The sequence below is a fragment of the Phoca vitulina genome, unplaced genomic scaffold (genome assembly GCF_004348235.1).
Source record: "Phoca vitulina isolate PV1807 unplaced genomic scaffold, GSC_HSeal_1.0 scaffold117, whole genome shotgun sequence".
NCBI classification, from domain to species: Eukaryota; Metazoa; Chordata; class Mammalia; order Carnivora; family Phocidae; genus Phoca; species Phoca vitulina.
Window position 1 is genome coordinate 713622 of NW_022589820.1, and position 26420 is coordinate 740041.

A 26420-nucleotide genomic window follows, 5' to 3' on the forward strand; every position below is an offset into this window, starting at 1 on the left:
CTCATCCAGGTGACCAAGGCAGTAATGTCATTTTGACAGCATGTACCATTAATATGTGATGAGATGGTGCTTTGTCTTTGAGGGCTGGCTCCCGGAAACCCACAGCCCCAGTCTAATCATGAGAAAAACACGTGACATATCCTAGCTGAGGAACATTCTACAAAAGACCTGACTGGTACCCCATAAAACTGTCAAGGCTATACAAATAGGGGAAGCCTAAGAAACTGTCACAGCCCAGAGGAGACTAAGGACATCTGACAACTAAATGTAATGTGATGCCCTGGATGGCATCCTGGGACAGAAGGGGGACATTAGGTAAAAACCCAAGAAATCTGAATAAATATGGACTTAAGTCAGTAATGATGTACCAGTGTTGGTTCACGACTGAGACAACTGTACAATGCTAATCACATAAGACATTAATAAGAAGAGAAAAGGGCTCAAGCACGCTTCTGTGCACAAGTTAACGCACTGGGCCACTGCTCTCTTGGCCATTTTCTGGGATGCTGTTTTTCAAATAAAATATATTAGACAATATTGTGCTATTTTTTCTGAAGCTACAGTCAATTGGAGTTACTGCTAACACATTATGAAAACCCAGTTTCCTGCTTAGACTTTTCTGGCTTAGAGACAATTTCTAATTCTACTTAGGTGACTTTAAACAGATTTAATGCCAATTTTTAAGGGCTTATCCCATTTAAAATAATTCACCATCCTATTTTTGCCCTCACAGAAGTAGACTTAAATTCATCAATAGTGCCCCTAATAGCTAAGCAAACTAGCTGATGATTTTTACCATCATCATCATCACCACCATGGTCACTTCCAGAAGCAGAGCAGCATGCCAGGGAAAGGAAGAATGCTGATCTAACAAGACTGCTCTCTACCAGCCAGACCAGCTCATTCTCCTTAAAGTATACAGCCATCCTAGTGGGAAGCCTCTGAAGTGGCTGGTCCTCCAGGCTGGCAGGAACAGAGACCCACTTACTTTGTGCCTCCCAGGCTACACCTGAAACCGGAAAGATGCTCTCTGGACAGTCCTGTCCTGAGTACTGCTTCATCACCCTCCTGCCTTTGTGGTCAGGACAGACTACAGCAAGAGTCCCAGAACTGGCCCTTCGAAGCCACATCACAGACACAGCGACCTGGGCGGTCCAGGCCAGGTCACTGGGAAACTTCCCAGGGCTCCTGCTTCCCACCAGGGGAATGGAGGTCTGACCACTGCCCTCCATGGTCTTTGAAATGCAGGGAGTCCCAGGGGAGTCAGCAGGTGCACATACAGGCATCAGAAACCAGCCTACAACTTAGGACAACCCTGTTCCAAGTCGTCACCCTATTGCTGAGGCCCCTGGGGGTCAGTGTCCCATCCACAGCATGGCTCATCACTCAAGCCAGGGGTGGGGGCAGCCCTGTGAGTGATGCCCAGGCCCCAGAGGGGTGGTCCTGCCATAAATAAGGCCAAGGGCACAGTCCCTTCCAGAGAGCCCAGACTACAGGGCACCTGGGTGGCTCAGTTGGTTAAGCGTCTTGACTCTTGATTTCGGCTCAGGTCATGATCTCAGGGTTGTGAGATCAAGCTCTGCACTGGGCATGAAGCCTGCTTGAGATTCTCTCTCCCTCTCCCTCTGCCCCTCCCCCCTTAGAAAACCAAACCAAACCAAACCAGAGAGCTTAGACCTGCCCACAACAGCTTTAGAAAGCATGTCCAGGGATGCCTGGGTGGCTCAGTGGTTAAGTGTCTGCCTTTGGCTCAGGTCTGATCCCAGGGTCCTGGGATCGAGCCCCACATCAGGTTCCCTGCTCAGCGGGAAGCCTGCTTCTCCCTCTCCCACTCCCCCTGCTTGTGCTCCCTCTCTCGCTATGTCTCTATCTGTCTAATAAATAAATAAAATCTTTAAAAAAAAAAAAAAAGAAAGAAAAGAAAGCACGCCTGGATGAGACAAGGGAAGGAACAAGCCCTGCAGGGATAGTGAGATCCCTATCCCGTTACCAGCAGCTCACAGCCACAAAGAACTGGACACAGTCCCTGGGCCAAGGAAAGCATGCTGCACCTCCCTGCTCAGGCCCCGTGGGCTGCCAGGCACAGGCCCAGCCTAGGAGGGATCGGGACAGGACGGGCCCGTCCCAGCCCCAGCCCAGCCTGCGCCCACTGCACCCCTCCCCGGCCCCGAGCCAGGGAGGCAGGTTTGCCGGGGGTAACTCAAACTTCACAAAGAAACCATTTCTGGAATGGGGCTCCGTTTGGCGATTCGGAGTCAAAGGCGCACTTCATAGCTCCTTTCCAAACCCCGTGCATTGTCAGGGCCCTTTCCCCTTTGAAGCCTCGGTGAGTGATTGAAGCGTCTACTTTCTGAGGGGCAGATAGCACTGGGCCGGTAATCTGACTCTAAGCCCGGGGATAAAGGTAGTTTGTTTCCTCTCAGCCCGTCTGTCAACACCTCCTCAGTAATTAGCCCTAATTATTACCAAGGGCCAGCCTCCCATTCGGTTATTAAATCAGAAAGAGTATCGTGGCCGGGCATCTGTCAACGCCCGACTGGCGACCTTGGATTCATTGAATCCTCTGTCAGTATCCGTGGCTTCAAAGATGCAGATCCCAGGGAGGGGTTCCGGGGACGCAGCCGGCCAGCCCCGCCTGGGAGGGAGGGCTGAGGGGAGGGAGGACAGTGCTACGAGCAGCCCTGCGCACCGCAGGCCTCAGAGTCCAGTGGGGAGGTGGGAGCCTGGCACCATCCCTGCACCCGCCTTCCCCCTGGGCAGCAAGTGCACACCCCAACTGTAGCCATCCCCAACTCTCCCGGTGACTGATGGAACTCTGTGTGTACAGCGTGGGGGTGAGAGGGTGTAAAGAATGCCCTCCAGCAGCCCTTCCCCTAGGGGACCGAAGGCCAGTCCCAGGCCTGCCTGCCTCTGGCACAGCTGTGTCCCAGGAGCAGCAGGTGATGGTGGCCTGAGGCTCCACAGGGCCCTGTGCTGGCTGTTTCTTGAGTGTACTGAGAAAACCGTAGAGCCCAGCTGCCAGGAGCCCCCTCCGAGCTTCGAGTACGGGGAGGGCATCTCCCCATGGGCCAGAAAGGCTGCAAAGCAGATCTGGGGGACAGCTGTAGAAACAACAGGCTTCTGTGGTAGTCAAGAGTGCTGCACTCCTGAAGGCCCTTGGGGGACAGACTGACAGCCACCTCCATCCTTGGCCTGAAGCTTCTTGTTCTGCCCAAGAGCAGCAAGTCACTTGCTCCGTAACGTGGAGACCTTCTGCTTCTGCAAAGCTCACGCATTCCTGGCTCCTCTGAGGGGGAAGGTGCCCCGTCCAGGAAGATTCACGACCTCAGGCAGGACTGTCCCAGGCCCCATAGGAGCTCCTTGCCTGCAGTAAACCCAGCAGTGCCCCACACTGTGTCTAGACATTCACCCCACCAGGTGTGCGAGCACCCCTTCTGGAAGGGCTCCACTGTGTTTGGAGGAGAGGGCAATGGAGGCAAAGTTACAGCCACATCCCCTGGGACTTGGCTCCTCTGCAGGGGTCAAGGCCCATGTGGTACGATGGGTGCCCAGGCAGAGGTGAGCACGGCCCTCCCACCAGCGTGCCTATCCTGCCCTGCCACACCACAGCCAAGTCCCTGCTGGGTACTTTGCCTGGCAGGGTTAGACTGCACTGGGGCAGCAGGACGGAGCCTCATGGACAAAGGCACAGTGATGCCTGACAAACTAGCAGCTGCAGTGCGTGAGGTGTGGCCGTATGCCCCACGGCCAGCAGGGGCTTCGGAGCTGGGCCACTGAGACTTCTGCTTGGGATGGGGGGACAGGCCAATCTTGCTAGACTGAAAGGAAAGGCCAGGGAGAGGGGCTGCTGGGTGGCAGAGGCAGGCAGGCTGGGCAGGCAGGGCCATCCCACAAATAGGCGCCTCAAGCTGCAGCTAGGACGCCCATCACCCCCAGGAGCAGGTCCAGGGAGCCTGGCAAGATGGCAGGAAGGAAGTCCAACTCAGGAGCATTTTCAGCCAGCCTGCCCCCACAGACTTACAGGCAGGGGTGGGACGCCAGCCAGGCCAGTAGCATTTTTGTCCCTGGTGAACACACAGAAAAGCTCGCTGTTTTACAGGAAGCGTGACCATTCCCATGCACCAGCTTCTGGGGCCCACATCCGCCATGAGCTCTGGTCCACGGCGGCCAGCTGCCCAATGCTGACGACAGCACCCAGACCACTCTCACCTTGGGCACGGAGTGGGCCAGTCCCCATGGGCTAGTGCCCAGGCAGCTCCTGGGAACCTGATCCCACTTGGAGAGGGGGTCTGTAACCATGGTGGTAGTGATACACTTTCTGACAGGGATGCATGTGTTTGCTCCTGTGACAGGGGCTACCTCGGGCAGGGGAGGCCCCCCACCCACCTAACACACACACTCACAGATGTGCAAATTACATGCCCACAGAGACACCGCATGTTCACAATGGGCTGTGCGGTCTGTGCACACACACGTGTGAATGTGTGCACGGGCACTAACAGCCACTGGCAGCGCCTGATTGCAGCCTTGGGGGAGGGAAGGGTCAGGGACAGCGATGGTAGCCCTGAGGGGCCTGCCGGCCGCCTCCAAGCACATGCAAGGCAGAAATTCTCTCCCTTACACAGGCAGCAAAGGGAGCCTTGCAAAAGTTCAGCAACTTGCGGGGGGCAGAGGGGGATGGAGGGGGATGGAGGCAGGGGACATGATGATAGGGACCAGGAGGCCACGGTGGGCTTTGTGAAGTGGGCACCTGGAGCGGGGTGGGAACTCAGGGGCAGAGCTGCACTGGCCCCGGGGTTACCCTCCTGGCCGTCACCATCCATGGCTCCCATTTGCACCCTCATTTTCAGGGGGAAGAACACAGGGTCTTGGTGGTGGGAAGGCTGCCACGCCCTAGGGGACAGCACACTGGATCAGGTACCTGGCCACCACATGCTTCCTGGATTCCCCTACCCTGCAGGCCCTCACAGGCTGCCCATCTCCCCACCCATGGCCTTCAGAAAACCTTGGCTATGGTGCAAAAGTGTCAAGGTGAACGACGCTTGGCACTGAGGACCCCATGGGGCATGAGACGTGGCACTCCCGTGCCAAGCGTCCCTACACTGACCATGCAGGACCTGCACTTCGCCAGCTGTATGGCAGAGTGTAGGCTGTCAGCCCAGGCCCCATGCTGCTCAGGCACACAGGTGAGCAGCCAGAATGTTCCTCTCCACCGTCTGGTGGCCCCACCTGGCAAGTGGATGAGCACGCACCACCCACAGGCCCCAGCCCTGGCTGTGCAGCCTTGAGGCCAGGAGAGAAGGAATGGGCTGCCAAGGGCACCCCACAGGCCAGGGACTCCTCCCAGGCTCACCATCAACACCCTTGTAACAGAGAGATCATGTTGCCCATTTACAAATGAGGACGCCACAGCCCAAAGAGAAAGTGAGCTCAGGACTCCCGGTGTCCGGCACGGCTCACTTGGCCAGCAGTCCACCAACACGGCACCCCCAGGATAAGGACTGACCACCGCTGGAGGCAAGCAATGGAACGCCATGGTCCACTGTACCATCCTATGCTTATGATGACGTGTTCTTAAAACTAGCCAAGACAACTTAAAGAACAAGGTGTCAGTGGAGGGGTGGGGGAGGTGGGAACATTTCTCTACCAAATAATGAAGACTTGCTATAAAGACTCACTATAAAGCTAGATCATTGGTGAGGACAGACCAGACCAGAGAGCTAGGCATGTATGAGAAGGATGGTACCATGGACAGGCTGGGCCAGCTTGGCATCCTTAACCTGGGGTGGGAAGGTCCGTGCCCTGTGGGGAAAGGGGCCTCTACTCGTTAGGGTAGGATAGGTCACGCTGTGGAAAACACAAGCCCCCAAACTCAGCGGCTCCACATCTCAAACCGATTCCCACTCCTATTACATGTCTGGCGCAGGTGGGTGGAGGGGCCCGTGCCCGTCACTGGCTATCTGATGACCACAGCAGAGCCCTCTGCACGCCACGCCATTAGTCACAAGCTGACTTGAGAGTCAATGTAAAAGGCAAAACATTAAAACTGGGAAATACAGGGTAATGTCTTTTGTACCCTCACGCAGGCAAAGATTTCTGAAATAAGCGTTCCCAGCATGTTCTGCTGCCGTGGCCTGGAGAGGCTCTGCACCCCCAAGCGTGCTCACCATAACATTATTGGAAATTGCAAAAATGAAAAACAAGAAATCCATCTTGGGCATTATTATGGGCAAACTGTGTCCCCCCCCCCCACCTCCAATTCACCTGTTGGAAGTTCTAGCCCCTACCCTCTCAGAATGTGACTCTATTTGGAGACAGGGCCTCTAAAGAGGAAATTAATGTTAAATGAGGTCATATGGGTGGCCCCTAATCCAATAGGACTAGTGTCCTTATAAGAGGAAATTAGCACAGGCACAGAGAGACAACCATGTGAGGACACAGGGAGCAGATGGCCATCACAAGCCAAGGGGACAGACCACAGGAGAAACAACCCTGCCAGCACCTTGATCTTGGACTTCCAGCCTCCAGAACTGGGAGAAATACATTCTGTTGTTTAAGCCCCACGGCTTTAGTAAGCTCACAGGCATCTTTCCACGGGTATTGACGCAGGCCTGCCCCCACTTTGGCGACGGGTTAGGGTCACTATTGAGCATCAGGTTCACCTTCTCCATGCTGACGGCCCCACCCCACAGGAGGATTAGCCGCTCATCCCTCAGAACTCAGGTGTGGTTTGGCAGCTTTTGGCCACCATACTGGAAAAGGAGGGATGTAAGTATCACTTGTGGTTCACTGTGATCTTTCTCCTGCCTCTGTGGTTGCGGAGAATGCGTCCAGTGAACTCCTGTCAGCACAGGTCCTCTGCAATGGGCAAGGGCCACCCCAGCTGGTCTGTGACAGATGAGTAGTGAGACATGGGAGGTTTTGACTGCAGCACAATCTGGCTCATCCTGACTGATGTGACAGAACAGCTCTATTTACCTCACTCCATACTACAGGGCCTTTGGGCTGTTTCCAGCTTTGCTGTTAATGCAGTGAGTGCCCACTAGGCACTTGACAGGGCTTCGGCCACTGCACAGGCCTTACCTCATTCAATCTTCCCACCACCTTATGAGGTCAGGTGACACCACAGACCATGAGCTTGCAAGTGGAGGCAAGGTGTGACCAAGCTCAAGTCCATGCTCTGAAGCCCCACACTGAGGAAGAACAACAGCCATCTGCACATAGGCAAGTGGTCAGGGTATGTGTGCTTAGAAATGTTATGTGGGTGAATTGTAGTATTTAATATTCCCATCAAGAGCAAGAAAAAGCCTCTTTCTCCATACCTTCAGCAATTCTGGATACCTAGAACTTTTAAAGTTCTGGGATCACAGGCAGAAAAAAAAAAATCACCCATACTTCCCTGTAGTACTTTTATGTTTTTAAATATTGAAATCTTTAATCCATCTGGAGTAGAGCCTGGCACAGAGTGAGGTGGGTATCCAGTTTTACTATTTTCCAGATGGCTAACCAGTTGTTCCCACTCCTTTTACTAAATAATCCATTTCACCCCCATTAATTTGAAACAATACCTTCAGCATGAACTAAATTCCTGCATTTATTTGGCTTTATTTCAAAGTTTTCTACTCTCCTCTGTTCATCCATCCACACCAATTCCAAGTACTTTCATTGTTGCAGCTTTATAAAAAGTTCTCTCATAGGACCGTATCCATAATACTTCTGGTGTTAAATTTTCCTTGGAGACATGTACTTTAAAAACCCTTCCATACTGCCCACTGTGTCATATCTTTAGGAAATAAAATCTCCAGGTTATTTCCAAGGCCAAGTATGGGACGGGAACGATGATCCGGTAGGCAGACCCCAGCACATCAGCCAGACCCTGAGCACAGCCAGCAAACCCTGCCAGACTGTCCTGCTCCCAGGAGTAGCCTCCTCTAGCCCACCTGTGTGTGAAGAGCTGGGAGTGGCGAATGACCCAAGGATCCTCCTCCCGTCATGCATGGCAGGGCCTCCTCTGCTGTCTCTCTGTTCCTTCTCCCCCCTCAGAACAGGAAAGCAGCTAGGTCATTGCATCTGCCCAAAGACAGGGCACAGCAACGGCTGCCAATGAAACTGTCGCTCTGCAACACCATATGCACTGCCTATCTGCAAGGTCACACCAGAGCCCTCCCATCCTCTCCTGATCCCACCTGCAAGGGCACCCAGGAACTGGCAACCTTGCCTTTGCCGCTAAGGCCCTGCCCTCGTTTCTTTTCCTTTGTGATGAGAGCCCAACCACAATAGGACCCATTTTCCAAATTAAAAGGTCATCTGGCCTCTCCGCAGATCCTCTTGGGCCTGCCTTGGGAGAGCTGGCCCTGAGGAGAGGTATGCCAGACTACAAACCAAGCTGGCAGGAGCTGTCTGGGGCCCAAGGGAGATGGCAATGGTGGCGGGGGGGGTCAGAAGGGAAGATGGCAATCTTGAGCTGAAAGGGATTCACTTCCAGTCCACTAAATATAGATGAGAAAGGTGTCCTGCGCAGATGCCAGCAACAGTGGGGATGTCAACTAAGTGACTGGGCCATCACCCCAGTGAGTAACCCCAGGTTCTCTTGTCAGAGACATCTTACCAACTCAAAAGATATGGCCAACAATATCAGACCCACCGGCAGGCCAGTGGGTGGGGGTGGGACGCAGTCTGAGCTGGGTTTGAAAAAGGAGGGTCCAGAACTGAGCAATAGTGTGGAGGGGCAGCAGTGCATCTGGGGCTGAGTTACAATGTACAGGGATTTCCCACACTTGATCAGAATCAAGGCTGCATAGTGATTTCTTCTGTTAGCTTGCTTGTTTGCTTTTAGGGTTATATCACCTTCCCACTTATTTCTAAGACTTGCAACTGTTTTATTTACAAGGCATCTGTGCCTTAAAATAGCTCACGCATAAAACCATCTGAACCCAGAGCCTTTTAAAGTAACAATTACTAAATAATCCCAACCTGTCTATTTTACTTAAAAATTTTTACCAGATGTTTGCTTACTACTAATTTTTCTCTAAAATAACTAGTTTTAGTAGCAGTTCACATTTCCATTTATTTTTTCTTCCTAGTTTCCAGGAAAGTGTTGTTTCCACAATTATAAAACTGAAGGGACTTGACATTCTTGTCTAATTATTCCTCTGGGTAGGTACACTGTACCCATCCTGTGTTAAATTTGGCTTAAGGGAGCTTCTGAGCTCAGTTCTCATTATTAGAAAACCCATCCTTGTACAGAACAGGTCTTTCTTCATTCCAATCCTCTGGCCCCTGGGCCTCATAGCTCTGGTCTGCTGCCTGCTCCTCACTTCACCTCCAGCTCTAGGAAGTCAGTTCTCAAAACCACACTCTACCTGCCAGTCCTAACTCCATCCTTCAACCAGACCCTTCAATTCTCAAAGCCCCCACCAGAAACCACACCTCCAACACCAGCCTAGAGTACTCATGGCTAGGGCCTAGCCGGTTCCCGACAGAACAGGCAACAGTGTTCCGGCTAACAAAATAAGGGCTCTGCTCGTCAGCAGCCACCACACCACAAGCTGAGCCATAAATTCAACATATGTTTAATGAGTACCAAATTGTGTACCAGGGATGCAAAGCTGATCAAGATGGAGCCCCTGCCCTAGAGGCTCATAGCCTACCCAAAGATACAAGTCATTTATAGTGTTATGGTTTAAGTGCTGAGTCAGCAATGTGCAAGAGTGGGCAAGGAGGCAGGGACTGCTGAAGAGCAGAAAGTGGGAGGGCAACATGGGCAAAGGCACTGAGACACAGAAATTCATGTCAACTTCTGAAGAAAACCAGGCATAACTACAATCTTAATATACAAAAGGGAAAAATGCCTGACACTGAATTAGACTGGTAAGGAGGCCTGTATCTCACCTCCCTAGCTGGCCAAGACTGCTGGTAAACCCATAGGGAAGCATCTTTCTTTGCCATCCCACTCATACTAAATGATCAAAGTGGCTGCTTCCTCCATGCAACCTTCCTTAAATTCCAGCCCAGAGGACAGAGGTCACAGGGAGCCAAGATGGGCAAGGGGGCCAAAGCAGAGACACCATCCAGGGACAGATCCAAACAGGGCTGACATGGCAGACCTAGTCTAGTTCAGCCAACATTGAACAAAGGGGTCTGGGGAGTGGAGCGGTTATAAAGACATACAAATATCTGATGAGGACTGCTGTATGAAACTCTGTCCAACCAGTGGAAATGCAGCTGAGGAGGCAGCTTCTGGGCCACTGGGAAAGTCAGAGGATGACAGGCACAGCGTAGAGCCCAATATTCTGCTATAACAGGTGGTGGGGTGGTGAAGGAGACAAGGGCTCACAGCAGAGCCCAAACAGGTGCACCTCCTGCCCAGCAATAAAACAAGTGGATACGGCAATATCTGGGAAAGCCACCCCGTCCTGTTGGAGGGCTGTGGGGTTCCTCAGCTATGTAGGCCACTTCATCACAAGGAGCACTGCTGCATCTGCCTGGGCTGTGTGCAGAATCCAGGGCTGTGGGGTGGGGAGTGGGGAAACTGTTAGGTCTCCTGGGGCCTCTGAGGTGTCCACCACCCACTGTGGGGTACCTAAGGATGTCTCCTGGTCTACCTCTGTCTCAGAAACCTCCTCCTCTGTCTTCTGGGTTCTGGACCCCCTGGTGGAACTGGATCTGGTTTCTGAGCAGGCGGGTTAGCAGATCCTGAAAGTACAGGGACAGATGTAGGGGTCACCTCCCCTGGCTGGGACGAGGTTGGCCCCACAGGACCAGGATCAGTGCTGCATGCAAAAGTAGACAAGGTGGGGGATTCCACAGACCCAGGGCTGTTCTCCTTGGCCCACTGCTGTTCAGGGAGAGTATTTCTGGATGTAGAGTTGGAACTACAAACAGCAGGGGTGGCCACAGCAACTGGGACAGCACCCATGTTGAGTGCCAGGGCCTCTGAGTACTTAGCTAAGTACTGCTTCACCACAGGCAGCTCCGGGGGCCACTGGTGGCTGGCTCGAGGCAGGAAGCAAGGTGTTACAGCACGGTACTCAGTGAAACTGTTCGGGTCTTGAACAACTTCCTTGAGATCCTGGCAGAAGAGCTCATAATCGTCAGGAAGGGGCAGGTCCCCATCGACGTAGGGGGCTGCCCACACCTGGCTCAGTCCATCAGTTGCCCTAGGATCTCGAAGATGCAGGTGAGGTTGTCCTGATAGTGCTCAAAGCAAAAGGACATATCGGTCCAGAAGCCCTGGGGAGCCATCAAAGGTGCGTGGGTATGAGACTGGCACCCAGTGGAAGTCCACCCTGGGGGCCATGGGCCAGGCATGTGCAGAGCCGGGGGCCCCCTTTCTGTGGGCTTACCGCTGGGAGCACTAATGGCCGTGCTCTTCTGCTCCAAGGTCGTGCGTGCACACACAGGGTCCCCATAGAAGGGCCGCTCAATCCAGGGATCCACTGGGGGGGGCATATGTGACGCTAGGAGAGACCTGGTCCATCTGCTGCCAAGGGTGTGCGTTGGTGTAATTGGCTGCTGCCCGGATGGGATTGCAAGGGCCCTGCCAATGGTGCAGGCCAAGAGGCATGCTGGGAACAGAGGGGAGTTGCCACATCGACTATAAGAGGAAGGAGGAAGAAAGGAAGAGATAGCGCAGCAGGGAGGGTGGGCATGACACAACAGGACAGAGATGGGCTGAAAAGGGGTGTGGCAAACCCAGGCGTTCCAGGCAAGTGCTGAGGGTCAGAGGAGCTGACAGCTGTGGCCTCAGGAGCGCTGAGAAGAGCTGATGGGACTGTCAGACGCAGGCCACCATCCAAGGCAATCTGTCCAAAAACAAGGTGGGGAAGAGCGGGAACCAGGCCCAACCACCTCCACTGGGCAGCAGGAGGAGGCACTAAGCAGGCAAACCCCAGGTACCCAACCAGGAGCTCTGAGTGGAAGGAGGGCCCAGGAGGCAGTCCTGGGAGGTCTGAGAAGGTGGGCAAATGCCACCTGTGATGTTTCATGGGCAAGGCGTGATGGCAGATGCTGTCAGTCTCAGGAGAAGGAAAGGGGGCCAGATCGGAACCCCCAGGGTTTCCTTGGATGGCCTGGCTGGCTGTCAGGGAGTTTCAGAAGAATGACAGTAGCTACCTTTTACTGAGTGCTCTATCTGTGCCAAACACTGACCCCCTGATGAGGCTGGTACTCTCACCGTACCAGAGGCAGAGTGGTGAGTGAAGTCACTTGTCTGCGGCCACACACCAACCACCAGTAAGTGATGGAGGCAGCTGAACCTGGCTCTGAAGACCACAGCTTAACCACCACACATCACCATGCTGGTTATGAACTACCTTTCAATCCACCAAAAAGGAGTCACCTAGTTGCCCCAAACACTGTGACTGTTATGTAAGTAGACAGTGTCACAAGATCCTTTAACATCAAAGCACTAGGAGCTTGGAAGGTGCTACCTTTCTGCCCAACAGAAGCCTAGGGACCCGTTATTCTCTGTGCCCTCCAGCCTCCCCACCCGTGCTTTCCAGACTCACCTCACCACTCAAGAGTGTAGCCTGCTGGCAACGCCACCCCACCCCGAACACACCTCCTTGCATCCCCATTCCTGTCGACAGCCCAGCATTCAAACCCCCAAGTTTAATTCCACTTGCTACATCTTCTTTCACCACCCCAAAGTCACTGCTATAAAGGGCCTGGAGAGCAGCGGTCATCAACCCTGAGCAGCCCAAAGAGCCCCACAGTGGAAAAGGAGGCTGCAACCATCACCAGATACAGTTCCCTTCCAAAGCTAGGAGCCCTCTCCCAGGGCTCTCACACTGCCCAGCCTGATAGTGGCCACCTCCTCAGTCTCTCTGCCAAGGGAGGTCCACTCATAGCCACCACAGAACACACTCTGCAACCCCTCCACACAGACCCTAATGCTCCATCAACTCACGTCGGGCCACCACGGCCTGCACACACCTTTGTGCATAGTTGCCCATGTGTTTATCTCTCCTATCCCCATCAGAGTGAGTTCCTCCAGGGAGACACAGCTCTGCTGGTCTTTCTGCTGAGCACCTCCCAGGGTAGCCTGCAGCACTCGAAGCTGCTAGGGTCAAGAGCACCTACCTTTGCCACCCAAGCATTCTGGAACCTCTCAGGTACAGCCCTCACTCTGTGGGGGTTCTTCCACCTGAAAGCCCTTCCTATCCTAACACAGTAAAAGAATATGCCAGAGCCTGCCGGCGGCAGTGGCCCAAGGGGCAGCACACAAATGCAGTCCACTTCTGAGTCCAGTTCAGTCCCTCATCGAATTCTGAAAACCAGTGACTGCGAACCACACCCCAGCTCCTGCCACCAATCTGAGGTTAGGTGCCAGGCTGCATGCAAAACCCACATCCCATGCCCAGGAGACAGTGCACACTACCCAGGTCTCTGCCCTGGCTTCCTCCCAGCCCCAAATCCCACCCCCAATCAGAACCCTAGCCGTCCCCTGCCTGCTCATCAGCATGCCTGTGTGCCCCCTGCAGCCTGAGGGAGAATGCTCCCTTGCTCCAACCAGCCAGCCCTGACGGGCCTGAACCTTCCTAAGCCTGGGTCTCTTAACACTTTGGCGCCTTGGCTACCAGTCTGTTGACCTCTATCCCTTCTCTCCCCCCCCAACACTGAGGAATTTGGGCCCTTCTCCTGGACTGCACAGCGCTCTACTCAAGGAGCACGTACCGGGACGCACGCGCATTTGCCTCCGCAAAGCCAAAAAGCACCAATAACGCTGGAGACAAGGGGCCCCGGGGATAGAATAACGTGCCCAAAGCCTCATAGCAAGTGGAGGGCGGACCACTGCACCACCCCTCCCGCAAACGCCATGCAGGAAACCGCAGGGAAATGAGCTCACAAGTCCCACTGCAAAAAGAAGCCGACCTACCTGAGGCTGCGCGAAGCGTCTGTGAAGAGGGTCCACGGATCTGCAGCTGGAGACTGCGGACCGGTCTCCCTCCCAGGGCGAGAGTCCAAGTGCCACCTAAAAAGTGCAGAACAATATCGGCCGCCGTGAGGCGAGGCGGGGCGCGGGGGCGACCTCCAAAGACCGCGGGAAGCACCCGAAAATGACTTCAGGATCTCCCCAGCCTGCGGCGCGGACCGAGAAATTGAGGCTCGCCGTTCGGAAGGACAGCTGGGACCCAGTCCGGGGACTCCGAGCGCTTCTCTGCGGACAGGGAGTTAGGAAGAGATGGAGGGGCGGGGCCCCAGCCGGCAGCTCGGGTTCCCATCGCCCCACTGACCCTCCTGCCGAAGTTAGCGACACCCGGTCGAACCCGCGCAGCGCTCAGAAGCTGAACACGTCGCGCAGCCACGCCCCCTGCGTGCGCGCACCGCCCCATACGTCCCACGCTGGCCTCCCAGCAGGGCCGCGCCTGCGCCCTGAGCCTTGGGCCCAGGGCCGCGCAGGCGCTCTCAGGCCCTGCCAGCGCAGCAGTGCGGCGCGGGGGGTCATGGGAGCGCGCTCAACCCGACCGCGCGATGTACCTGGAGCGTTTCGGGCCGCGTTCTCAAGCGTGGGGCGGCCAGGACTGGCGGTGTCCCGCAGGCAGACGTGAAACGCGCTGGGGCTGAGGAACGGATAGCTAGAGGGAGGGGCCGAGCACCCACCTGGCTCCCCCAGAGATGTTTGAGCCATTGCCACTGCCCTCCATCAGCTGGGCATTGGGGCGCTACGGAACGTCAGAAGGAATGCTGGGGACAGAGAGCATCAGGGAGGGTTTGGGCATAGAGAGGCAGCAGCGCTTCCATGGAAAGTGTTTCTCACCACCCAGTGCCTGGTTCTACATACCTCCGGCCCAGGACCTGGAGGGCAGGGCAGCGCTGGCAGTGAGGACTCCCCACCTGCGTGCCTAGGGGCTGGCAAGCCTGTGGGTTTTCTAGTGGGTGGGTTTGTGCTGCCTACCCCGGTCGAGGCTGGACCGAGAGAGGACAATGAGGGCAGGCTGCCAAGGCCAAGTTTGCTGCCCAGGAGTGGCATGCCCAGTCAGCACCCAGAGACTGCAAAAGCGAGTGGAGCATGAGGTTGAGTGCTTCTCGCGTGCACCGCCCCATGTCTCCTCTCCGTGTGCTTAAGGTGCCTAGACAAGAGGTGGGAGGGGGTGCCGGCCCCCCAGCCCAAAGACCAAATGCCCTGTGGGCCAAGGACCTGGATGCAGGCCAGAAATTATTAGGGCCATCAGCAGCCGAATTCACTGGAAAAAGATGTTTCTCAAGGCGAACACACACGTAAGAGACCAGCTCCCTTTCTGCCCTGGTCTAGTGACTCCTTTCATGAAACCATCTCTGAAATGTTATCTGCATTTACACCCAAACTCACTCTCTTTGATCTTTGAAACGCGAATCAAAGATCACATTGTACCTTTACTTGGGTCTGTGGGGTTTTCAGCCACCTCCGCCAAAAATAATAAAAGTGGCACCCAGCCAGGAAACGCCTCCTTGAAGTGTGAATGAAACTTGTATTTTTCGGTTGTATCTTTCCTAATTGACCTGATAATTTAAACTTCCTGCCTCAAAGGGGGGGGGGGGGGGGGTTCCCGACAATTTGGCTTACCTCAGGCACTAGGCAGCTCAGGCCAACTCAAGGCCAGTCAGCAGAGAGCAGGCAGCAGGCTTGTGTAAAAAACTAATAGGCCAGCCTATCGGAAATTACCGTTTTTGATTCAAATTGCTTTCTTTCATTCAGGCCATCTTCTATGTATATATATATTTTAATTGTGGTAAAATATACATAACAAAATTTACCCTTTTAAAACCATTTCTAGGTGTACAATTCAGTGGCATTAAGTATATTCACACTGTTGTGCAACCTTAACCACCACCCATCTCCAGAACTTTTTCATCACCCCAAACAGAAATTGTATCGATTCTAATTCCTCACCGCTACCTCTGTCCCAGCCTCTGGTAACCTCTATTCCACTTTGTCTATGTTAGTTTACTTATTCTAGGTATCTCATATCTAAGTGGAATCATACATTATTTGTCATTTCACTTAGAATAATGTTTAAGAGGTTCACGGTGTAGCACCTATCAGAATTTTTGTTCCTTTTTAAGGCTGAATAATATTCATAATATGTACATACCACATTTTGTTTATCCATTCAGCTGTTGATGGCCGCTTGGGTTGCTTCCATCTTTAGGCTATTGTGACTAATACTGCTATTAACATGGGTGTACAAGTATCTATGTGAGTCCTGCTTTCAGTTCTTTTAGGTATATACCTAGGAGTGGAATAGCTGAATCATATGGTAATCCTATGTTTAACTTTTTGAAAAACTGCCAAATTTTTCCAAAGCAGTTGCATCATCTTATGTTCCCACCAGCAATGCACAAGGGTTCCAATTTCTCCACATCCTCATAAACACTTAGTCTTTTCTGGGTTTGTTTGTTTTTGTGTGTGTTTTGATAATAGCCATCCTAATGGGTGTGAAGTGGTATTGCATGGTCTTAATTTTAGCGATGAGTGAAATTCAGCATCTTTTCATGTGTTTATTAGCCATTTGTATATCTTCTTTGGAGAAGTTTCTGTTCAAGTCCTTTGCCCATTTTTTAATTGGGTTTTTTTGTTTTGTTGTTAGTCAGTTGTAGGTGCTCTTTGTAGATTTTGGATATTAATCCCTCATTACATAATTTGTGAATATTTTCTCTCATTCTGTGGCTTATCTTTTCAGTCTCTTGATGGTTTCCTTTGAGGCACAAAACTTTTAAATTTTGATAAAGTCAAATTACCCATTTTTTTCTTTTGTTATTTTGGTGTCATATCTAAATCATTGCCAAATCCAATGTCATGGAAATTTTCCCTTTTTTTTTTTTTCTAAGAGTTTTATAGTTCTAACCCTTATGTTTAGGTCTTTGATCCATTTGAGTTATTTTTTATACAACTTGGTTTAAGATAAGGGTCCAACTTCATTTTTTTGCATATGGATATCCAGTTTTCCCAGTATCATTTGTTGAAAAGACTGTCCTTTTCCCATTGAATAGTCTTGGCACCCTTGTCAAAGATCAATTGACAATATAAGATTGGTTTATTTCTGGGATCTCTATTTTATTCCATTGGTGTCTATGTCTGTTACTATGTCATACAATCTTGATTACTGTAGCTTTATAATAAGTTTTGAAATCAGGAAGTTTGAATCCTCCAATTTCACTCATTTTTTCCAAGATTATTTTGGTTATTGGGGGTCCTTGAGATTCCATATGAATTTTAGGATGGGTTTCTCTATTTCTGAAAAAACAAAACAAAACACTGTTGGGATTTTGATAGGTATTGCCTTTAATCTGTATATCACTTGGTATAGTATGGATATTTCAATGATATTAAGTCTTCCAGTCCGTGAGTATGGGATGTCTTTCCATTTATTTAAGTATTCTATAATTTCTTTCAGTGATGTTTTGTAGTTTTTGGTGTGCAAGTCTTTTGCTTCTTTAGTTAAATTTATTCCCATATATTTTATTCTGCTTGATGTTATTATAAGTAGGATTGTTTTCTTAATTTCCTTTTCAGATTGCTCATGGTTGGTGTATCAAAATGCAGCCTATTTTTGTGTGTTGGTTTTATATGCCGCAACTTTGCAGACTGTATTTATTAGCTCTAGCAGTGTTTTTGTGGACTCTTTAGAGTTTTCTACATAGAAGATCATGTCACCTGTGAACAGAAATAATTTTACTTCTTCCTTTACAATTTGAATTTCTTTATTTCTCTTTCTTGTCTTATTGCTCTGGCTAGGACTTCTAGCACTAAGTTGAATAGAAGTGGCAAGAGCAGGCATCCTTGCCTTGTTCCTGATCTTAGAGGCAAAGCTTTCACTTTTCACCATTGAGTGTGATGTTGGCTGTGGATTTTTTGCATATGGCCTTTATCATATTGAGGAAATGTCCTCCTATTCTTAGTTTATTGAATGTTATATCATGGAAAAGAATTTTGTCATGCTTTTTTCATATCAATTGATGTGACCATGTTTATTTCCTTCTTTCTATTGATATGGTATATTACATTGATCTTGAAATATATTAACAGGGAAGGACATTTTCACCCACACAGTTACTCTGTGTATATTTTCACAGCTTACTCTGCTGAGCCCACCAAACGTCCAGAATGTGAATGCAAGGTTCTCATTGGATGATGAAGCAGGAGTCAGCCCATTTCACATATGGAGAAGCTAGACTACATAAAGGCCAAGACTTGCCTGAGGGATGATAAACTTGAGAGTCCCAACCCAGCTTGCAGCCCCTCCTTTGGAAATGCACCCACTTGTGTTGTGTTCCAGATGTGAGTGTTTGAATTAGGAGGCCCAGAGGCAGTGGTCAGGCAGGGGGCATTGGAACAAGGACTTCACCTCTGAAGTGTTCAAGGTTGATGTTGGCACTGTGTCCCCAGAGCAAAGGGGCAACAAGGAAGCAGGAACACTCAGAGAGGTGACGCCAGCTGCTTGAGGACTGTCAGCCTCTGCAGCCTATCTGTGCTCCTTGCACCTGGACCTTCATCAGGGGCCTTCCCCAGAGCCCATTGGTGGATGCCTGAGCCCAGAACCAGGAATACCAGGGTCTCTCTGTTCAGCCAACACCTTTCTCATTCTACCAGAAGTTTCCCTGAAAATACAGAGCTGAATCCTTTGGTGCCTTCTCAAAGGTCGCACTTTCCAGGAAGAGTCTGTTTCCTCTTCTTCTGGTAGGGCTGTGCCCTAAGTGATTAGCATGGATGCCTCAGAGACCCTTCCAATTTAGCCAGGTGGCTGGGCACATGAGCCTGGTACCTCTGGGGTTCCTTGTGCTTCAGCCTTGTTATGGACTGAATGTTTCTATCCCCCTAAAATTCATACGTTGAAATCCTAACCCCTAATATGATCGTATTAGGAGACGTGGCTTTTAGAGCCCTCATGAATGAAATTAGTGCCCTTATAAAAGAGACCTTACATGGCTCCCTCATTCCTTCTGCCACGTGAGGACCCAGGGAGAAGCTGGCTGTCTGTAAACCAGAAAGTAGGTTCTTACCAGACATCATATCTGCTGGCGCCTTGATCTTGGACTTCCCAGCATCCGGAACTGAAAGGAATAAATTTCTGTTGCTTATAAATCACCCAGTCTATGGTATTCTGTTACAGCAATCTGAAGTAAGACAGGCTTTTGGAAACCATTGTTGTCTTTGTCAGTTTCTTTACATTATTTCTTTCTCTTTTTAAATTGAGGTAAGATTTACTTCAATAAAATATATAGGTCTTAAGAGCACAGTTCCATAAATTTTGTGCAGTAAGCCACCACCACACACAATTAAGCTATAGAACATTCCATTACCCAGACAGTGTTTCCATCCCTCATAGGCCCTGTTCTGATTTCTACTGCATAGCTTTATTTTGCCTGTTCTGGAACTTATTAACCATGGAATCCTACAGCATGGACTCTGTGTTTGACCCAGTATTTGTAAGATTCATCTATGTTATGGTTGCAAGTGTCTCATTTGTTATTTTTGTGTGGCACCCATTGCATATGACTACACAATTGGTTCATCCAGTCTCCTGTGAATGGACATTCAGGTGATTTTTAGTTTGGAGCTATCAAGAATAAAGCTGTGAGGGGGCGCCTGGGTGGCTCAGTCGTTAAGCGTCTGCCTTCTGCTCAGGTCATGATCCCAGAGTCCTGGGATTGAGCCCCACATCGGGCTCCCTGCTCCACGGGAAGCCTGCTTCTCCCTCTCCCACTCCCCCTGCTTGTGTCCCCTCTCTGGCTGTGTCTCCCTGTCAAATAAATAAATAAAATCTTTAAAAAAAAAGAAGAATAAAGCTGTGAGCATTCTTGAAAAAGTTCTTTTTGTAGACATAGGGTTTAATTTCTTTAGGGGAAATGTCTATGAGTGGACTTGCTGGGTCATGGGGTAGGTGCATGTATTGAACTTTATAAGAAGCTGCCAAAAGTTTTCCAAAGTATCTAGAACTTTTACACTTCCTCCAGCACTGCCTGAGAATTCCAATAGCTCCACATCCTCACCAACACATGGTATTGTCGGTCTTCTTAGTTGTAATCTTTCTGGCAGAAAGGGAGTGGTATTTCATTGTGGTTTCGATTTCCCTGACAACTAATGATGCCCATGCTTTTTTGTGGTTGTTTGTCATCTTTTATTAATTTACAAGAGTTTTTTCATGCATTCTTAATTTAAAAGTGTTTGTCAGGTATATGTATCGTATATATGTTCTCTCGGTCTGTCACTTGCCAATTCGTTTTCTTAAAGATATCCTTTGAAGAGTAGAAGTTTCCCGTCTTGGTGGCTAGTGCTTTTTGTACCCTAAAAAAACCCTCGCTACGCTAACATCATGAAGTTTTTTACTATGTGTACTTCTGGAAGTTCTATTGTCTTAGCTTTTACATGCAGGCCTATGGTGTATTTTGAATCAATTTTTGTGTATGATACGAGTTATGAGCTGAAGTGCATTTTTACCCATATGGACATTCCATTTCCTAGCACCATCTGTTAAAATAAAAATGGTCCTCTTCTCAACTGCATTAACCTTGGCAATTTTGTTAAAATCCAGTTACCACATTTGTGTGGTTCTAATTCTGGACCCTCTACTCTGTTCCACTGATCTTTGTCCTTGGGCAAAAGCATACTCTCTTACTTACTGTAGCTTTAGAGTAAGACTTGAAATCAGATCGTTACATCCTCCAACTTTGTGTTCCCTTTTCAAAATTATTTTAGCTACTCTGATTTTTTTACACTTCCATATAAGTTTTAGAATCCACTTACCAATTTCTATGAAAAATCAGCTTGTTAATTTCTAATGAGATTTTGATTAGGATTGTGTTGAATGTATAAGTAAATTTGGGGATAGGGCACTTCTTAACAATACCAAGTTTCCAGTTCACGAACAGATTATATCTCTTTGTTTATTTAGGTCTTCATTAATTTCTTTCAGGAATTGTTACAGTTTTTAGTGCACAGATTTGCATGTATTTTGTTAAATTTATCCCTAAGCATTTTATGGTTTTTGATGCTATTATAAATAGTACTTTAACATTTTTTCAGTTTCCAGTTTTTCTTTGCTAGTATGTAAAACTAGAATTGACATGTTATGTTGAGCTCTTGCTAAATTCACTTAGTAGTTCTGGTAATTGTTTTATACTTTCATTAGGATTTTCTATGGACATGACCCTGTTATCTACAAATAAAAACAGCTGTGCTTCTTTCTTATGTATATATGACATTTATATATTTAAATCTATATATAATATGTGTACACCTACATACATGTATGTACATATAACTACATGATTTTTTTCTTTGTTGTAGCAGCCAGGACTTTTGGTAATAAAGTTCAGTAAAAGTGGTAGGAGGAGGCATCCTTGACCTACTCCTAATCTTAGAAGGAAAATGTTTGGTCTTTTTGAAGTCTGGTGTCAGCTACAGACGTTATTCGTAGACACCTTTTTTATCAGGCTGAAGGTGTTTCCTTTCAGTCCTAATTCTCAGAGTTTTGTTTTTTCATAAATGGATGTTGAATTTGGTTAAATGCTTTTCTTCCATCTATTACTATGATCGCAATATTTTTCTTTTTCATTCTGTTAATGTGGTAAATTACATTGTTTGCATGTTTAATGCAATCAATGTAATTCCTGGGATTCCTGGGATAGATCTCACTTGGCCATAATCAATTCTTTGTTTGTATTGCTAGGTTCAACTTGTTCATATTTTGTGCAGGACCTTTGCATCTATGTTCTTGAGGTATAATGGTTTGTAACTTTTTTTCCTAGAATGTCTTTGTCAGGGTAACCCTGGCCTCATAAAATGATGGGAAGAGGTTCTTCCTCCTCTGTTTTCTGAAATCATTGGTATGATATTGACATGATTTCTTCCTTAAATGTTTGATAAAATTCATCAGTGAAACTATCTGGACCTGGAGTTTTCTTTATGGAATAGTTTTTAATGAAGAATTTAATTCTTTTGATAGATGTGGAGCTTTTCATATTTTCTACTTCTTCCTGTGTAAGTTAAGGAATCTGTCCATTTCTAAATTATCAAATTTATTGAATTAACTTTGTTCATAATATTGCCTTATTAGCTTTTTTTAAAGAAGATTTTATTTATTGGGGTGCCCGGGTGGCTCAGTCGGTTAAGCATCTGCCTTCGGCTCAGGTCATGATCCCAGTGTCCTGGGATCCAGCCCCGCGTCAGGCTCCCTGCTCAGCTGGGAGTCTGTTCCTCCTTCTCCCTCTGCCCCATCCACTTGTGCTCCCTCTCTCGAGTAAATAAAATCTTTATTTTTTAAATTATTTTAAGAGAGAGACAGAGCACGAGTGGTGGGGAGGGGCAGAGGGAGAGCAGGAGGGAGAAGCAGACTCCCCACTGAGCAGGGAGCCTGACACAGGGCTAGATCCCAGGACCCTGAGATCACGACCTAAGCTGAAGTCAGATGCTTAATCGACTGAGCCACCCAGGGGCTCCATTGCCTTATTATCTTTTTAATGCCTGTAGACTCTGTAACAATGTTTCTTCTTTTCTTTCACCCCTGATATTGGTAATTTTGTTAATAACCAATATTTTATTGTATTGATTATCACTTGTTTTCTTTGTTTTTGATTTCCACTTTTATATTTATTATTTCCATCCTCTTTCCTGTGATCTGAATTTGCTCTTCTTCTGCTGCTTTCTTCAGGAGGTTGTGTGGGTCAGAGATCATAAACACAAGTATTTTTTTAAATACAAGTAGTTTTCTTTTTGACACAAATGTTTTACAGCTATACATTTGCCTCTAATCACTTCATTGGCTGCATCCCAAGAACAATGAAGTGTTAATGTTTTTATTATTGTCAGTTCAAAATATTTTCCAATTTCTCTTTTGAGTCCTTTTATCCCTGGGTTATTTAGAAGTATGTTGTCTAATTTCTAAATATTTGAGGGATTTTCAAGATATCTTTTTGTGATTTTTTTTTATGGGGTTATGTCTCAGTGTGTAGTCTCCTTGGTGAAAGTTCCATGTGTACTTGCAAAGAATGTGAAGAATAAAATAAATGTGAAGAATGATGGTGGGAATGTAGTACAATCACTTCAGAAAAACTCTGGCATTCTTATAACGTTAAACATATACCTACCATATGTCCTAGCCATTTCACTCCTAGATGCATATCCAAGAGAAACGAAAACATATATCCACACAAACAATTGTTCATTAACATTCATTGCAGCTTCACTAAAAACAGCCAAAAATGACCCAAATGTCCACCAATAGGTGCAATTTCCCTTCAGCCTGAAGAACCTCCTATTGCATTTCTTGCAGTGTGAGTCAGCTGAGGAATTATTTCAGCTATCATTTAAATATCTTCAATTCTCCCTCATTTTTGAATATTTTTACTGCACATAGATTTTCTAGATTGGCTTTATTTTTTTTTTTCTCACATAAATTTTGTTCCATTGCTTCTGACCTACATTTTTTCTAATGTAAAGTCAGAAATGTGATGTGTCCTTATTCCTCTGGCATCTTTCAGGATTTTCTCTTTATCATTGGTCTTTTCAAGAGTTTGACCATGATATGCCTCGGTGTGTTTTCTTCATGTTTATACTGCTTGGGATTTGCTGATACTCTTGCATCTGTAAGTTGATCCAAAATTCATTAAATTTTTGGTTATTGCTTCTTCAGATTTTTTTTTCTGCCCCATTCTCTCTCTTTTTCTCCTTCTGAGCCACGATTATATTAGACTTTCTAGTGTGCTCTCTCTGGTCTATATTTCTTATATTGTCGCTCTCTGTTCTTTATTTTTTTTTTAAGATTTTATTTATTTGTCAGAGGGAGAGAGAGAGAGAGAGCGAGCACAAGCAGGGGTAGCAGCAGGCAGAGGGAGAAGCAGGCTCCCCCCACTGAGCAAGGAGCCCAATACGGGACTGGATCCCAGGACCCCAGGATCCCAGTATCATGACCTGAGCCAAAGGCAGATGCTCAACCAACTGAGCCACCCAGGCATCCCATGTCACTCTCTGTTCTTTTGATCAGAACAGAGACAGAGACAGAATTCTTTATCTGTCTTCAAGTTCATTGACCCTTTCTTCTGTCATCTCCAATCTGTTCCTAAGATCACTTAAAGTCCATCCAATTACATTTCATTTGTTGTACTACTCAGCTCAGAACTTCCATTTGGTTCTCTTTTACAGTTATCATTTCTCTGCCAAAATTCCTTCTGTTCATTCATTGTGACCTTTTTTTTTTCCCTTTGAGTACTTAAACATATTTATAATAGCTGTTTTAAAATTTAATTGAATCGTCTTAGGGATGCTTTCTCTTTCTTTTTTTCTGGCTAGGAATCACATTTTCATGTCTCTTGCCCATCTAGTAATTTTTTATTGCATTCTGGACGTTACAAATGGCACTTGGTAGAGGCTTTGGATCGTTTTCTTCTGAAGCGTGTTGACTTTTGTTTTTGTTTCATTTTGAACTTTTGGAAGCTTAGTTTTATATTGGTGAGGGTATATCTGTTGCAGTTCTGCCCTTAGTCTTAATTTCACAAACCCTTTCATCCTGGAACATAATTTGTTTTTTTTTCTCCTAAGGCATGGACTTTCTGTGGTTTCAATGGAGAGCCCGTGGTGTTTGCACAGTCCCCATAACTTGGCAGGTCTTGAGATCCACACTCTCTCTCTTTTGTGGTAGGCAATAGCTGAAACCTCTGCTCAGCTGTTATCTTCCTACTGGACCCCTTGAGTCTCATTCATACATAAGCAGTCCAGGAGTCAACCAAGGATTTGAGGGGAGTTTATATGCACATTTTCAGGGATTTTCTTCCTCATTTCCAGATGCTCTGACTGACCCAACCTCTGTTCTCTGGAACATCAAGCCACATTTCAGTCACCCATGCCATGCCGTGGAGAGGGCCCTTAGGGGAAAAGCAGTACAAACACGGATCTCACCCAGTGCATTTCTCTCCTTTCAAAGGTCAGATTCCCTCTAGTTTCCACCACTTTTATTTATTTGTTCTTTAGTGCCTTCGAATAGTTCTCTTTTCTACTTTGTCTAGAGTTGGCCATTACTAACTCAGGGAAGTTAGCCCTGTATAAGCTGCTCAGGCATTACTCAGACCAGCCCCTCCTTACACTTATTTTATAGGCACCAATCCTGCTGTGCCTGCCTTTGTGGTTAGGACACGTGGTGCCTGATGAAATTCTTGGAGCAAATCTGGTGTTCTGCTTGTCTCGTGCAGCCTCGGCATGTCAGAACCAGGAGGAGGTAAGCTGAAGGAAGTTGGGTCAGGTTCTAAGCCATAACCCCTTTTCCAAGGATGCATAGTGTGTTTGGAGTGCATGTCCTCAGATCTTGCAGAGCAGGGCATCATGGAAATTTTGGTACTGAAAACACAAAGATTTCATGCCAATGTTCATTTGGCAGCCATGTTTTGCGCACCTATTATGGGCAAGGCATTGTGCTGGGGACAAAGACGAGAATAAGGGAGGCTCCTTTGGGGTGAGAGAGAAACACCGTTCTGTGGGAGCCCTAAGCAGGCCTCTTGCCAGGTGTCAGGGAAGGCTTCCTGGAGGGGGATCCGTGCACTGAATCTTAACCAAGGAGGGGGCAGTCAGCCAGGACAGAAGGGTGGAGGCCCAGTTTTGGGCTAAGGGGACAGCATGGGCAAAGGCTTAAAGTGTGTTGTGCGAGAGGGTACGAGGCAGGAGTAAGATGAGCCCCCCAACTCACTGAGCCCCCTCCACTGCAGCAGGTGTCTGGTCTTCACGGCAGCCCTCAGAGGCTGGGCTGGGGGTCAGGGCTTGTCTGAGCCGGTGAAGGCAGGACTCACGCGGTGCCTGGGCCTCCTGGTGCAGCTTCCCGCCCTGACGTGCCTGGGCACTGAGGAGCTGACAGGCATCTTTTGAAGGAAGTAAGGTGCTGGATGGGACCCTGACTTCCAAAGAACAGGCTGAGGTGAACAACACACTCCATTTATACACCATCTCCCCTGCCAAAGACTTTGAAAATCAAATACTCCCCAAGCTATGGAAACCCAACCACTGGCTGATCGGTAGGACTTTATTATTATAATCACCCGGCCCAATTCCAGCCACTGAGGGCAGAACAATGAGCCATTGAAGCTGCGTGGAGGTCTCGCCTCCTCGCCACCCTCTCCCACGGCAGGGACCTGGCGCTGAGGCCTCGGCGGGGAGGACGGCGGCATGCCTGTGCCCTGGTTGCACCATTGCGCCCCATGGGGACTTCTGGGGGGTCTAGGCATCGGTCTCACTCATCAAGTGGGAGGCCCCAAGAAAGCACATCTGGACGTTGCTTTGATCTCCTCACATTCTGTCCCATATCTTGACCCTGGTAGCTGAGGAGCTAATTACATCTGCTTTGGGAAATTTATGGGTATGAAAATTCTTCAGAGATGCTAAAGACCACGAGGCACCATTAGCTGTTCTCACCACACGTGGCCTGTGTGCCTCACTAATAAAGCTATAAAAAGAG

General features: G+C 48.5%; 2 protein-coding genes across 6 annotated transcripts in view; both read right to left on the reverse strand.

The window, feature by feature from the left end:
• The window catches only part of GNB1L (G protein subunit beta 1 like), a 68107-nt gene extending 53793 nt beyond the window's left edge, over nucleotides 1–14314 (reverse strand). The window contains exons 1-2 of one of the 5 annotated variants that reach the window (XM_032398551.1): nucleotides 14238–14314; nucleotides 13880–13975 (exon numbers count right to left, since the gene is read on the reverse strand). The gene's annotated coding sequence lies outside the window, so the exon portion shown is untranslated. Of the gene's footprint in view, nucleotides 1–10582; nucleotides 10696–10811; nucleotides 10871–11345; nucleotides 11431–11694; nucleotides 11743–13879; nucleotides 13976–14237 lie in introns of those variants that run through there. The other 4 variants (XM_032398553.1, XM_032398552.1, XM_032398550.1 and 1 more) reach the window with 4 other exon arrangements.
• Nucleotides 6371–11781, reverse strand: RTL10 (retrotransposon Gag like 10). The gene is given in 7 exon segments (XM_032398547.1): nucleotides 6371–10636; nucleotides 10639–11151; nucleotides 11154–11218; nucleotides 11220–11292; nucleotides 11295–11445; nucleotides 11447–11567; nucleotides 11695–11781. Coding segments are annotated over 6 exon segments (1116 nt in total). The 5' UTR covers nucleotide 11567; nucleotides 11695–11781; the 3' UTR covers nucleotides 6371–10442.
• Nucleotides 14315–26420: the final 12106 nt, after the last annotated feature.